At 33.7% G+C, this 15,170-nt stretch overlaps 2 protein-coding genes across 3 annotated transcripts in view; both read right to left on the bottom strand.

Annotated features, from left to right (window-relative positions):
• Window positions 1-3,215: 3,215 nt before the first annotated feature.
• The window catches only part of LOC131010909 (14-3-3 protein 7), a 76,822-nt gene continuing 64,867 nt past the window's right edge, over window positions 3,216-15,170 (bottom strand). Inside the window, exons 1-7 of one of the 2 annotated variants that reach the window (XM_057938615.1) lie at window positions 6,350-6,525; window positions 5,207-5,513; window positions 4,879-4,966; window positions 4,577-4,686; window positions 3,882-4,030; window positions 3,584-3,618; window positions 3,216-3,478 (exon numbers count right to left, since the gene is read on the bottom strand). In XM_057938615.1, coding sequence (XP_057794598.1) covers window positions 3,473-3,478; window positions 3,584-3,618; window positions 3,882-4,030; window positions 4,577-4,686; window positions 4,879-4,966; window positions 5,207-5,513; window positions 6,350-6,416 — 762 coding nt within the window. In that variant the 5' untranslated portion in view covers window positions 6,417-6,525 and the 3' untranslated portion in view covers window positions 3,216-3,472. Of the gene's footprint in view, window positions 3,619-3,881; window positions 4,031-4,576; window positions 4,687-4,878; window positions 4,967-5,206; window positions 5,514-6,349; window positions 6,526-15,170 lie in introns of those variants that run through there. The other variant, XM_057938614.1, reaches the window with a different exon arrangement.
• On the bottom strand, window positions 8,325-11,262 carry LOC131010901 (5'-adenylylsulfate reductase-like 4). The gene is made up of 4 exons (XM_057938603.1): window positions 10,751-11,262; window positions 9,650-9,837; window positions 9,442-9,566; window positions 8,325-9,156 (listed from the first exon to the last, which is right to left on the bottom strand). The coding sequence occupies exons 1-4, from the start codon at window positions 10,952-10,954 to the stop codon at window positions 8,717-8,719; spliced, it is 957 nt and encodes a 318-aa protein (XP_057794586.1). The 5' UTR covers window positions 10,955-11,262; the 3' UTR covers window positions 8,325-8,716.

Raw genomic sequence — 15,170 nt, 5'->3', positions numbered from 1 at the left:
GTAGGAGAGAGAATGTAATAATTATTGCCAAAAAAGGAAACGTGTCAAGATTCGTGGGACGGCCCAAAAAGGAAAACGTGTCAAGATTCGTGGGACGGCTCAAAAAGGAAAACGTGTCAAGATTCGTGGGACGGAGGGAGTAAATTATTCAGCAAACTTTATTCCTTATTCACATAAATATGATTTTTATTCGATAAATCTTGAACAAAATTCAGATACGATTATTCATGAAAAATGCTACTTTATTCAACAAAATAGTTTCCTTATTCACAATTTATGAGTATCATATAAATTATTCAGCAAACTATTATCCTTATTCAGATAAATATGATTTTTATTCGAAAACGATATATTCATGAATAATGTTACTTTATTCAACTAATATTTTTCTTTTCATAATTTATGAGTAACAGTTACGTTATTAATCAAATTAGTATTCAAATATAATATAATTATTTATTATCACACAAAGAACCAAATTAATATGTACAGGTTTTGAAATAATGAAAAAAATAAAATGCTACATGAATTACTAAAATGATGAATTAGATAAATATTATTTCACGAATTTTAAATACTAATATGAAAAATACATAAAAACGAAAAAAAAATACAGCAACGCACATATATACAAAATGCAATAATAATAATAATAATAATAATAATAATAATAATAATAATAATAAAAGTAAATTTCTGAATGGCACACGGTGAAAGAAAGTAACTAATGTTGACCTATAATAATTAAATATATTTATGGATAGATTAATCCTACCTAATATAAAAAAGATATGGTCTTTTGTGAATCAATGCAGAATCCGTTACTCAAGCTAAAGGATTACACTATAGCCCTTTTGAAATTAATATAATAATTTAATCCCTAAATATATGGATCGTTTGATTAACTGAAATGAAAGCTTGTGATTAATTCTTTATTCTTCCTACATTTAGCTTTCTTTTTTGATCCCTTCCCTATATATATATGTATATATATATTTCGAATTTAAGGCTAATATAGCCGTTTCTCCCCTTTTGTTTTTTGCTCCCAACGGCTATGAAGTCGTTTCCCCCCCCCCCCTTTATTCCCTCTACAAATACCTCCACTTATTTCTTCATTCACACACATAAATCAATCTTCCTCCATTTTCTCCTTCAATCTTCCTATATTTTTCTTCAAAAAATGGAATGGTTTGATGATAATTCTTCATCTTCCTCCGACAAGGTAGCGCAGGCGATCATCGATGAGATCCAGAAGCAGAAACATTTGCTTCGATGAGTGCTTCGATGAGCGCATGCGATCATCGATGAGTGCTCGAGCAACACCGGTTTGCTTTGAGGAATACGTGCAAAGAGATGTAATTCTTCGAGATAGACAGATGCATGCTCAGCTCCAACGTGATTTGATCGAGCACATTTGGGCACGTTTCGGACCTCTAGATCCGGAATAATTATTTTAGGATATGTCTTTAAATTTTTAAGATTTATGTCATTTTTCTATATACTTTTTAGGATTTTAAAATTAATGCAATTTAAATTTGATATAAATTGTGTTATTTAAATGCGTGCAATGAAAAATACAAAAATCAAAACTAAAAAGATTAGGTGAGCTATTATGTCATCTCACTGTAGTCTTTCTGATCCAATGTGGTCCCCCTCTATCAGGTCAACCCCAGTGTGAATTCTCTAACTGCTATAATAAAAAATAAAAGTTTGAGAAATAAAATAACTTTTCGTTGAACTCCAAATTTTATCACCTATGAATTTGAGGCTATTCAACGTATTCTCTTCATGTTTTTAAAAATTGGGGATAAAGGAATTGATCTGGGGTTATGAGGTTAAAATAATATTTTTGTCAATTTTTTATTAAATTTTTAAATAGGTGACTATAGAGAGTAAAATAGAGACTATGAATAGAATCTATGAAAATAGGCCCATCTACTCATTGAAATTTGGCCCAGCCCATACTGCACCGAAACCCTAGAATTCAAAATCAGTTCTTTATAAATTCTCCTCACAATCCCATGAATCTCATCTCTCATCTCTCTGTATATCCAAATCTCTCTCTGCGATTTAGCAATGGTTCAAGGGAGCTAAGATCATCTTCGATGGTCGATTTTTAACATGATTGTTACAAGCAATTGATTTTTAGATCTAGATTTTTAAATTATTTTGGTTTGCATTTTTCAAATATTCAAAGAATTGCCTCTTCTTTCGGCTGCAAGGGAGCTGAGATCATCTTCGATGATCGATTTCCTGATGGCTTTGTTCTGGAGGCATAAATGTAAATTCAATCAAAGCGTAAGATAACCCACTTCTTTTTATCCACAGTTTTGGGTTCGCTCGCTCTGGTATATTTACCATTACAAAAAAAATCAATTTGTTAATTTCTTTATTTAAAAATACAACGTTGGTATTTTCTTTGCGTGGTTTTTCAACATTTTTTAAGTTTTGGTATATTTGGAAGCTAATTTCTCGTGTTCTTTGAAACAAAAATATCGTTTCAGTTATTTTTACACGCACAAAAATTGTTCACAGAAATTTCTGCGTTTTATTTATATTTTCATAGTTTTCTGTAAAAAAATTATGCTACTTCTTTTACCCGTTTGAATATCTCAAGTATTCCCGTTAATATGCGAAAGACGTGCACCGTTAAGAATCATTGAAATTTCGGCCAATGGATTGGATAATGAAGGAGATGGACTCAATTTGTCTTCGTTTGGCCTTACTACTGTACTTTTGATTTTGAATTCTAAAATATGGCAATTAAATTAAAAGAAATGCATGGTTCTCATTTATAATGACTTAAAGAACGAAAAGAAGAAAATAATGATTTAAAAATAAAAGTAACAGTGACTAAAAGATAAAAAGTGGCGAAATCACTTTTCTATTTTAGAATAAGTTACTATAATGACAGAAAAAAAGGACAGAGAGAGTACTAGAAGAATAAATAAGGCTGTAGGACACAATATTAATCCCCTCGAAAACGAGAAAAAAACCCATAATAGTAATAGTAATAATTGGAATAATAATTACAATTCGTGAAGGAAACAAAAATTCGTAGAAAAATTTATTTGAACGCCATACTTTTTCGGGTCAAGCTCCATCTTAAAATGCAAATTTATTAAACTAAAATTCTGCATCCGCAAAACAATTCCACTAAATAAACCAGAGAATATAGAAATTGAATCAAGGTAAACTCAGATACGGGAGGAGGCTCAACCAAAAAGTTGCCGATGGTTAATCGAGTTGATTCTAGATGGAATAATGCTGAGTTGAAACAATTACGAGGAAAATGGCAGTAAAACTAACACAAGATGGAATCATAATCGCAACATCTAGTATCTTGCCATTTGAAAGAAAAAGCAATACAAGTTAACAATCTCAAGAGATAAAAATGAACAACACCACAAGGTTTAGCATGTGCGCCTCTGCTATTTCCACAACATTTTTCTTCTTCTGCACCATTGTCAAGCTAGCTCTGTATAACAAGCAAATCAAGTCAAGACCAACCAAAAAAACAAGAAATTTGTGAATTGAAAAACATCACATTTGGTGAAAACTTGTCCAAGCTAATAAAGCTTACCTCTCCATGAGTCTCGTCGACCTTAGATTGTTCACCTGCGCCATATAAAGAAGGCGGGGATGAGAAACACAGAATAATTTAATACATATAAACAAACATAATATTGATACATTGTATGATAAAAGACCTTCTAGTCAAACATATAACAAGTCTTATTCATACTGTCAAGCAAATGAACCCTTAAAACTGAAGCATAGATGGTTGTTTGACTTAAAAAAATGCAATGCATGTAGGTTGTGAAATCCATGTATGAATTATGGTGATTTTATATACGTAGAGCTGGAACAAAAGATAATACCTCCTTCTTCTGGAAGATCTGAGGTCCACAAAGTAAGATTGTCCCTTAGAAGCTGCATAATGAGAGTGCTGTCTTTGTAGGATTCTTCGTTGAGGCTGTCAAGTTCTGCTATAGCTTCATCAAAGGCTTGTTTCGCAAGGTGGCATGCCCTGTCAAGTCAATACCAAACAATCAGTGGGGCAACACAAATTATACAGTAAACCTTCAAATGAATGATCAAAATGGGCAAAGGAAATTTCTTTTGGAGAGTGTCTAAACATACTAACTGTGAGAACATGACCATAGTGCTTAAAATCATAGGCACGGAATTCATCCCTTTCTAGTCACTGATTTAGGTTTACCAATAGCATACATAACATGAACATTGGAGTGAGGCGTATTATTATCTTCCCATTTTTTACAAACAAAATCCATTATATACTATTACTACTACTATTAATATCATTTTGCTTTTGTTGCAATGGGACCATCTAATTTTCCAGGAATCAAGATCACATGACTGTTAAAGTGTGAGATTCATTTAAAATTTAATTTGATTTTACTCCACATTTTTTAATGCATATTTTTCCAGTTCTTTTAATGGTGAATAAACCTACCTCATTATTCATCTTAAAGTAGCTCACTAGTGCATTAGAATATAAAATGATCTACTTAAGGCAGAGAGAGAGAGAGAGAGAGAGAGAGAGCATGCACACCTCTCAGGGGAATTCAAGATCTCATAGTAGAAAACAGAGAAGTTAAGGGCCAACCCAAGCCTAATGGGATGTGTAGGAGCAAGGTCAGTGGAAGCAGCACTAGTGGCAGCCTGAAATGCAAAATTAAGTCCTCAAATTATAAATCATGTAAGGTAACAAAGGAAAACCAATGAACCCAGAAAACTATCCATTAAGAAAATAAAAGATTTTGTGACTGCTATGGAATAATACATCTAGCAGCTACTGCATAGCCAGGAAAAAAACGAACCGAAAAAGAAAAAAGGTAAAGTTAAAAAACAAACTTCATAGGCCTTGAGTGACTGGTCTGCTGCCTCTTTACGATCATCCGTACCCTTGAATTCAGCTAAATAGCGGTAATAGTCTCCTTTCCTTTAACAAATTACAAAAAAAATATTAAGCTCAAGCAACCTACTAAATAAAATAATAACCAAAATCCACAAATCCAAGTGATTACAAATTGAACTGAAAGCAAAGTGATAAACCAAAAGTAGGGGCAATTTCAGGTTTTTCTTTTCTTTCGGGGGGGGGGGGTGGACTTTTTCTTATTCTATACTGACCTTAAGAGATGATGGTTAGCTTTTCCTTTAAAGGCAGAGAAAATGCACTTACATTTTGTAATAAAAAACTGATGACTCTCCTGTTGAGGAAGATGGAAGTAGATGTTCATCAATCACCGCGAGTATGTCCATGCATATCTTAGTGAGTTCATCTTCAACCTGTTGTCTGTAACTCTTTATTCTCTTCACATTCTGTTCGTGCCCCTTACTCTCCTCCTTTTGCTCAATGGAAGACAAGATCCGCCAGGATGCCCGTCTTGCACCGATGACATTCTTGTACCCAACTGAAACCAAATTCCTCTCCTCGACGGTCAGTTCAACATCCAGTCTTGCAACTTGTTTCATTGCTTCCACCATTTCTGGAAAACGAAAATAGTTAACAAACATTGATTGTCATCACATAAGAAAGAAAAGAAGTTAACCAAAGAAGTTCTGCGACTCTTAGAAGATGCATGAAATAAACTATGCCCTAAGCTTTAAGTCTACATTTCTACACAAAATGAGGTACATCCACATTAAAGCTAATTAAGGTGAGAAATCTATTTATTATCCTACTTAGTGAGCCACCTAAAATTTCTACTTTGTCTAGGTTATTAATAAGGCTCTGGGTCGAACACAATATTCACAAGTACAGGAGTTACTTTTCTTCTTCTACACACATGACACATCCACCCGTACAAAATTCATTCGGATAACCTACCATACTACTAAATATGTCTACAACTCAAAACTCCCCTTGATCATACACTAATCTGAAAATTCCTTTCATATAAATATATATACATATGTATCTGTAGACCTGTTATGTACACACCTCAAACAAAATGCCTTAGGTACTATAGGAAAAATCCAATAGATCCCTGACCATCCACGATACAAACTAATCAATAGCAGTTTTCAGCCAGAGTGTGAAACAGCAAACAGCACCACAAATAAATAAATAGAGCTGGTCTACTCTAATACAACGATAAATCACATAGATAAAACAAAGCAGAAACCATATTCCCAAATCCAAACCATCAAACCAAAAACCAAGTAAAAAATCATCAGATTCGGCTTCCGACGGCAGAAAATCACTCAGATCGGAAATTGACCGAAACAATTACACGCTGAAACCACGATAAAATAGCATAACTAACAATCCATCAAAACATCCCTACTTGAAAACCAAAACACACGAGCGCGAGATGTTTACCATCGTATCTCTCAGCTTGCTCAGCAAGCCTGGCCAAGTAAACCTGCTGCTCTCTCTCTTTCTCCATCTCTCTCTCTCTCTCTCTCTATCTAGACTCTAGAGTGGACGAAGCGAATTGCACGATCTTTTATCGAAATGATTCCTCTTTCTCTCTCTCTCTCTCTCTAAAAAGAGACGACTTTTTGGCGTAGAGGGGGTAACTGTATTTCTGGAGTGGGTTACAATGGCCTCTTGCGAGAAAAACTAGGTACTTAATCTCAGCCGTCCGTCGGTTTTGGGGTTTCAGCTCACAGCCGTTGGATCCCAATGTGAAACTGCTCCATTGACCCTTTGACCTCAGTCACATTTCGGCGCATGCGCTAAATTATTGCTGCTTTGTCACCAACGACTCATCCTTCTATAATGCTTACAAACAAAAAATGGATAATCGTTGTATAATAGTCATACAATAATACTACCTCGTCCCACTCCAATAGGCTCATTTTTCTTTTTGGAATGTCCCCTTATAATAGGCTTATTTTTCTTTTTGAGTAAAAAAATTATACTTAATTGGTGTGAACCACACTACTTTACTACCACTTTCCTACTAAAAAGTAAGTTTTCTTAATCTCCGTGCCCAAAAGAAGTGAGCCTATTGGAGTGAGACGTAGGAAGTAATTCACATTAAAAAATACACAAAATACGCAATTTTGATGTTATCGTTGTATAATAGTCATCGTCCATACTAATTCTTTAGTTTGGATATCTATGCAATAACTAAGTGTAAAACAAAAAGAAATTCATTACTTTCTTTAAATATACTCCCTCCATCTTCTTAAGGGAGATAAATTTTAATAAAAATTATGTGTTTGATGAATGGAAAAAAATACTACAAAAAAAATGATAATTTGAAGAAAAATAAATGATGATAGTAACTAATGGACCCATTCGATCAAATGAAAAGAAATGTGTCCATTAATGATAACATGTAAATATTTATAAGGGTAATAGTTTGTAAAATTATTTTCAAAAATATATTAAGAAGATGTTTTGAAGACAGACAAAAAATAAAATAAAATAAGATGTTTGAAGGACGGATAAAGTAATTTTTATTAAATAAGTGAAAAAGGTAGTAAATTATTCCCTTCATCTCAATTCAATAGGTTATAAATCTAAACACGAATATTATGAAATGAATAATTTATAATAAAAAAATTGAATAATTTACAAAACTATAATGGCCCTAAAAATATTAATAATGGCAAATATGATAGTCCGATATCATTTTTACATAAAACTTGCAATACAAAACGTATTTAGGGATGAAATAAATATCATACACTTCGAAAAGAAAAATAGAAGATTCTGCTTTATAAAACACTGATTGTAAAAAATTCAGCCACTCAATAATAAGATAATTATTGGTGCTTTTTATTTTAAAATATAGCATGATTTGATTCGGTATGTCTAGAGCTTTAATTCGATACTATTTGGGAAGATAATTACTATATCGAGTCTTTTTGGGAATGACAATAATAGTGAAAAGAGCGAATTTACAGTCAAAATGCACCAATTTGCCAATACGATCACGTGTATTTTATTGTATCGAATTTGTGCTGAAATTGATCAAAACTTTTTAATTATGCTTATGCGCCGCAAACCAACTACCAAGCATCCAATTAGTTAAGTATCTTATTTCCTAAAAAAACATAAATATATCAGTAAAAACTTAATCCTTCCATGTTCACTCCACCACCATCTTCATTCTCACCTGTATGTGAGAAGTGAAAACAACATTTTCATGTAAAATCATAAAAATGCACATAGCATGTATACTTCTATTGTAAAATTTCATTCTATGAATTCACTGTGACTTGTAAAAGTAACATCGGAATGGCAACCATTGGTTCATCTAAACAGAAACTGAGAAATAGAGAGAATACACAGAGATGGAAATTCGAAACTCGATGATGCATAGTAATCGAAGCTACACAAATTGAAAGGTAAGATATGCTCTTAACAAATTCTTTAAGGATGGTCAAACAAAATCAGCACTATGTTACAAGAATATATTATCACTGTGTGCCCCAACAAACATGAGATATGCGGCGCCGTGCAGAGCCTAAAACACCTACCTAAAGAATTTGGAAAAAGAATAGACGCGCACCAACATCAGCAAGCACCGAACCTGGATTGTGGTTTGTGCAAGGAGATGGTTGTGATTGCACCACGTCGTTGTTCCTGATGATGAGAGCTTAATTGGGGGGTTCGTCCAAGAAGACCTCATCCAGGCACGTGCAGCTCAAACTCTGATGATACTATGAGATATCTTCGTCTACTTGAAGAGCTGCTATCAAGAAAATGTACATAGATAGAAGTTAGTGGAGATTACTGAGCATTGTTATGGCTTGAGCTAGCATCCCCGAACGAGACGGTTGCTAGAGACTTGGACGCCCAAGCCTTGGCGTTCTTCGCTCCTTCCTGCAAATTACTTTTCTTGCCCTGCTCATTAAGAGACTTGAACAGCTGTAGAAGTCGATTGATGTGGACAACGGAATGCTCCCACAAGCTACTGAAGCTTGCGTTTATTATGTACCTCCTCCAAGCCAATTGACCATAACTGCGTAGTGTTGGGAAGGTGTAGTAAAGCAACCTCATGATCACAAAAATAGTTGCCAAGGCCAAATACGTTTCCTGCTGCAGCAAATTCTCCGGTGATCGAGCCCAAGGGAAGGGGCACGTTTCCTGCTGAGAGTTGTGTTTTTCGTCGGATCCTGAACATCCAATCTTTTCCAGATACACTGGATCAGCTGATGACGTCTTCAAGCCTGAATTTTTTAGACAGGTTTCAAGGTTAAATTCTTCGAGTTAACGAGATTTATATAGAACCTTATGGAGTAGGAAAAAAAAACTTGATTTAGACACTGATCTCCATCCACACCATCAGTTTGGTTATCTGAGAGTTGGACAAAATATTTTCTGGAGTAGCGATTTAACACGTTTTAAGAAATAACAATGTCTCTAGCTAAAGTTAAGCTACTGATGCAATACTCTAATCCAGAAATTTTAGGGCACTAACAATAACCAATAAGAGTGTTCTTTGATAACCTTACCCGTAACATCACCGTAGAAATTGATTAGAGAATCCATAGTGCGAGAGCCCTGATACCGTACGCGCATGGTAGAGTTTAGAAGTATCAAGGTAGGAAACCCATAAACTCCATATTTTGACAGAATGCTGAAAATAGACGTAATTTTCATTTAGATGATCATCCTCCAATGTAAAAAAGAACATAAGAATGAAGATATTGATCATCTAACCTTGGCCTGACCGATGATTCTTCGATTGCGAAGTGAGGGATTGAAGGAAATATGGAAGACAAAATGGAAAGCTTTGGTCTAAATGTTGCAGAGAAAGGACACCAAGCCGAGTAAAAGAGGACAGACGCATAATCATTTTCGTTTTTGTGAACCATATGCAATGCCTTCTGCAATGCAACTTCATCCCCCTTCACAGTCGAAATTTGTTATTGCAATAAGAACCCTTAATAAACATGAAACACAAGCATACGCTAACTCAAGCAATTGTCTTAAGATCAAAATGAAAATTAGCAGTCTCCCATTCCCAATAGACATGTAATAAATTTCAACTGAAAAGAAAAGGGCGCCATGCAGAGAGAGAGATAGAGACTATGATAGAACATCATTTCCATTTTGCAGCTCTTGCTTGTTACCTGATAAAGGAAATAAAATGGATTTTCAAGATGAACTGAAAACTTGCAGGCACACTAAGTCTATGTTGTGAGACCAGAGATGCAATCTTTTCTTATGTTTCTCAAGTAAAAGGGATCGTTACCAACATAATTCTTCTCCTCTTATTTTCTTATTTCAGTGATATTGCAATTTGCAAACCAACCCATCAACGCAAAGCTTTCTTTGCACATGACATTCGGAAAACCAAACCAAATATTTATCTTCCTAAACCTTTCACTATTCCTTACACTTCCCAAGTCATAATCCTCATCAGATAGTTCTCTCTTAACACCAATAAACCTTCATAGCATTCACAGGCACACTAAAAATAGTTAAGGTTAAAATCGCCAAGGAGCTCGTATCGAAATCAAATGCACCACAACAATGGATCGCAGTAAATTCTCCAAATATTCTTAAGAATTAAAAATCACTCAGCAAGAGCTAAAACTTCCAGCAAAAAGTGTTTCAGCTGTTTTCATAAATTCACAAACCCTATTCCACACATCAAAGAGCTTTCACAGTCATCAGTGATCGACCAGTGACCGTCAAAATAAACACTGTATCTTAATTCTTACATCAATTCACAAAACAATTAAATTACGCATATCCAGAAAGCAGTTTTACTTTAACCCAAAATAAACAAATAAACCAAAATTGAACATAATATACCTCAATCACGCCGACAGCGTGAGAAAATCGGTCCCGACTAATGTAACAAACATCGGTCCGGGAAGCAAAGATTGAGTCTTTGAGGGAGTCTAACGGACACACGGGCCGCGACGGAACCCTAACGGCGTCGGCGCACGTTAGCCTCCCGATGAGAAGAAACACCGCCAGTCCAGCAAGCTCGAGAATTCTGCGCAGATCCCCCATTTACGGAATCGATTAATCGAGGGTTTGGAGGAACGATTTGAGGAGGTAGGAGACGGGAGGTGGTGGTGAAGAAGGAACACGGCGCGTTTTAGCATCTACACCTTAATATTTTTGGTTTCAGCTTTCCCCTTCCAACCTGTCTCCTCTCTCTTTCGCTTACCCACCTATTTATTTTTTTAATTTATTCATTTATAATTTTCTCTTTTTCTCTATATTAAAATTTTGTGATATTTCAGAACTTTGAAATATCCGTTATCAAAAAAGTGGATTAAATTTAAAAAAAAAAAAAAGTGGATTAAATTGGCATTTGCGGTGTTGGCGGCTACATATCAACTATTTATATAACGAAAAATAAAACACCACTACTATAAACTATGATGGTTAATATGTGTGGGTCAACTGCTTCCCTTACTTTTTTTTTTGGTCAGACATTTAATTTTGTATTTTATGTCAATGCAGTTCATTATCATAATTACTATTTGGTTCATGTTTCATGTTTGGTTCCTTAATTAATTAACAAACTTATTATTCATTGGTTAAATTCATCATGTGATTGGATGTGTTATGACGTATAAAACTATAATTAAATATAAATGGTTGGAAATACTTTAAATTAACAATATCCAGCGGGAAATAACTAAAAGCTTGGACTATATCTTATTTTAGACAATTGATATTTATCCATAAAAATAATAAATCTAAATTGATGTATATAAGTGGTGTTTCCCAAATAACACCTAAAGTACCCTGAAAAAACAAAACAAATGATTTATCCTAATATTAATAATATAAAAATGGACTTCGAAAGTGAAATAAGTCTTTAGATCGATCATAAGCTTAAATCTTGAAATACAGTATTAAGATATTGAACTGTTAATCTTTTTACAATAAATATTGAACTATTAATCATGAAATATACATACGATTAGTTTACACAAGAAACTCTATAAGAATTCGACATTGCTTTCACTAAATACTTAATTATCCCATTATTCTGAAGAGTATGATTTAAATAATTTAGGTAATCTAAAGAAACAAATTTAAGTATGAGCAATTGAGCACATAAGAATAATTTAGACTAACACATGTTAATGTAATTACAATCAATTTCAATCTCGAGTCGATCATAATGGTGGGCACAATTCTTTTCTTTTTTACAAAGGATAAAGAATTTGGTAGGCATAATTCGTTAAAAATGGTATTTTTGTCTCAACGTGTACATGAAAAAGAGGATCTCCTTTTGGAGCAAAAATCAAATGTCAACTGAGGAATCATATTTAGATCGGTAGCACTAATTGGAATATATTTATTTTTGTTTCCTTTCTTTGTTTGTCTCAAATTAAATACTGAAATGGATTCTTTGAAGTTTGAATGGCAGAACTATTGCATAGTATAAGATTTGTGGCAGTTTCATAAAGATAAAATCGAATCATAACAAACAATATATATATATGGGGGCGCGCTCCAGTGAGACCCCCTATTTTTCGTGTAACATGAGTACAATGAATAAGACATATAATATTAATGAACAAAACGTATATCTAATGAACAAGATGTATATACTGATGAAAAATAAAATTCAAAAAATTCGTAATGAATAAGACATATATACTGATGAACAGGGTCGTATATACTGATGAACAATGCAGTATATACTGATGAATAACAAAATTTAAAATATTCTGCTCCCTCCAGGATTCGAACCCTGCGAAAAAAAATCATCCTTCAGATTCAATATCAGCCATATGATTGATAAAATAAACGCACCAGATCGTGCCCTAGATCTCACTAAAATTAAGGGGTCTCATTGGAGCGGCCCCCTATATATATATGTATGTGTGTATGTACATATTGACATTTTTCTAAATAGAATTAAAATTAATGCTTCGAATTTGAATCTGATTTATTTATTTGTTTTGGACAAGGGGAAAGACTCATAAACACATCCCTGATTTAAAAAGAAAAAAACAACTTTAAAATGAAAATTAACTCCACTAGCTGGGTCTGAAATGAACAACATATGATAAACTTGCTCAATAATTATAACCACATGAAAAACAAAAAAATGACTTAAACGGTTTTACATAATCACTGAATTTGAAAGATAATTTGTGGCTTTAGTAGTACCAGGCAATTGTTAAAACATTAGAAATTAATCAACATCTTTGTTGCTTATTTTAGGCAGAAAAGATGCAGTATTGATTGTAATTTAAATTTGGAGATGAATGACAAATCTGGTTAGGTCTGAAGTAGCTTTTCTTATGAAAAAACATCATCCTGAAATTGACATTTCTGAAGAACTTGAATGGAAGGTAGTGTCAGATATATGTCAGTAAATTAGTTCCTAATTACTTGAAACCATAAAAATAACATCATCAGTCAACAAAAGAATCAACATATAAGTTGGTCTTTAACACATCTTTTCTGAGCCATTTAGAGATGCCCCAACATGAAGTTTCCAATCAAATGCCAACACCGGAGATAGAAATTAATTTGTTGTTCAGCATGCATGCATGTTGCTGCAACAGATTCTTCTTCTTGTAGATCAAACATGTTTCTGACCCAAAGATTAGAAGACTTGTCAATCTTATGTGCCTCTGTTTAACATATTAAAACACTTCAGCCCAAAAGAATATGATCATTTAAATTCACAAATACTCTTGTGCAACTGGTTGCCAGAATGACACTACTTCATTCGATAAATGACAATTGGACATTTCTGAATGACACTATTTCAACATACAAGTGACACTTTGTCACTTGTATGTTGAAGTAGTGTCATTCAGAAACCAGTTGCACTGGAGAGTGCCTCATTTAAATTTATATTTGAACCTCTTGTTATCTTGTTCTCATCCAGCAATTAATCCTCGTCTGCAGGATTTAGCATTGTCTTTTGTTGAGTAACTTGAGTTCAGATGATACTTTATGCATTGCATCTTTTAATTTCTTACCTATAAATAACTTGTTGTTTACCTCAATCTCAACATGGGATACTACATTAAATTTAAATAATGGCTCGAAACCATAACCATCATACCAAAAAAATACTAATAGGATAACTTTTGGTTTAGGATTGACAGTTTGAATAATAACTCACTACAAAAAAAAATGCTAATTTACACGGGTTTTTAACCAGTGTCATAGCCTAGAAATGAGTGGTGTCATAGCTTGTGATGTTATAGGTGTCCTAGAAAAGATGCTAATAGACATCGGTTACCAGTGTCGTAGATACCTATACACCGGTTTTTAATCGGTGTCTATTAGCGCATTTTTTAAAATCTGTGTTGTAATATCACTATGACACCACAATAAAGAGACCGGTAACATAAAACTGGTGTCTTTCAGCATAATTTTTTAATCTACGACACCGATTTTTGAAGCTATGCCACCGGTTTTATGATAAAACTGGTGTCTTTTTAGTGGTGTCTATTAGCGTTTCTCTTGTAGACAAAATAAATGAATATATTTTACAGTCATGAAAATGAAACTGCATGATTCCTTCTCTTTCCTCAGGAATGAATTAGGATATATGGATATTGCCCTAGATACAAGTAAATTATAAGTATTTCTAATAGGAGGAATAACTCCATTTGCTTTGTCAGGTCTTCGTACACCAGATCAACCCATTAGCTGCTAATTATAGAAAAATTTAAGTACACATTAAATAAAACTAGGAGACAATTCTTAGTTAGTAGAGATGAAAAGATGTAGATGTACAAGGCAATCTAAAGCTTTTGAAAAACATGTTATGCAATAATAATGTGGAGGCTCTAGAAATTAGGTGATTAGAAGAGAGAAGATTGAGACTCGGTGAAGGAAATGTAGACGCCATCTATAAGCTCTTTCATACGTTGCAAATACACAAGCTATTCCAAGAAGAAATTAACAAGATTTGCAATTGCAATGTCAAAAGGGTTGTTAGTATTAGAGAAAACGATGTGGGTGGTGTTGAGAGATGAAGATGTAGAGAGCAATCCAAGAAAAAAAGAAAAGATGAAGAATTAATTGGAGTATTCTTGCCTTGCGCCTGGACTGGACCTCCGCCTCAACAAGGAATAACAATAATCACTCCAATTCATGATCCCACCAAACCAAAATTCAATCAAAACTACTGTTGTTCCAAATAATCCAATATTCTGTATTTTTCTTATGTTTTTGGATTCAGTTTCAAATTTTTTATTTTGAGTATTACTTGAATCTTCATTTTTTAAGTTTC

Source organism: Salvia miltiorrhiza, chromosome 2, assembly GCF_028751815.1.
Source record: "Salvia miltiorrhiza cultivar Shanhuang (shh) chromosome 2, IMPLAD_Smil_shh, whole genome shotgun sequence".
In the NCBI taxonomy this organism is placed as follows: Eukaryota; Viridiplantae; Streptophyta; class Magnoliopsida; order Lamiales; family Lamiaceae; genus Salvia; species Salvia miltiorrhiza.
The sequence above is the reverse complement of the archived record's forward strand: the minus strand, read 5'-3'. Positions and strand labels throughout refer to the sequence as shown.

What these genes read in the sequence shown, in the direction of transcription:
- LOC131010901 (XM_057938603.1), bottom strand. Translation starts at nt 10,954, where the DNA reads ATGGGGGATCTGCGCAGAATTCTCGAGCTTGCTGGACTGGCGGTGTTT. An exon ending in ACGCTGTCGGCGTGATTGAG is followed by an intron (nt 9,838 to 10,750) that starts GTATATTATGTT and finishes TCGACTGTGAAG; the next exon opens with GGGGATGAAGTTGCATTGCA. An exon ending in TTTCTACGGTGATGTTACGG is followed by an intron (nt 9,157 to 9,441) that starts GTAAGGTTATCA and finishes TAAAAAATTCAG; the next exon opens with GCTTGAAGACGTCATCAGCT.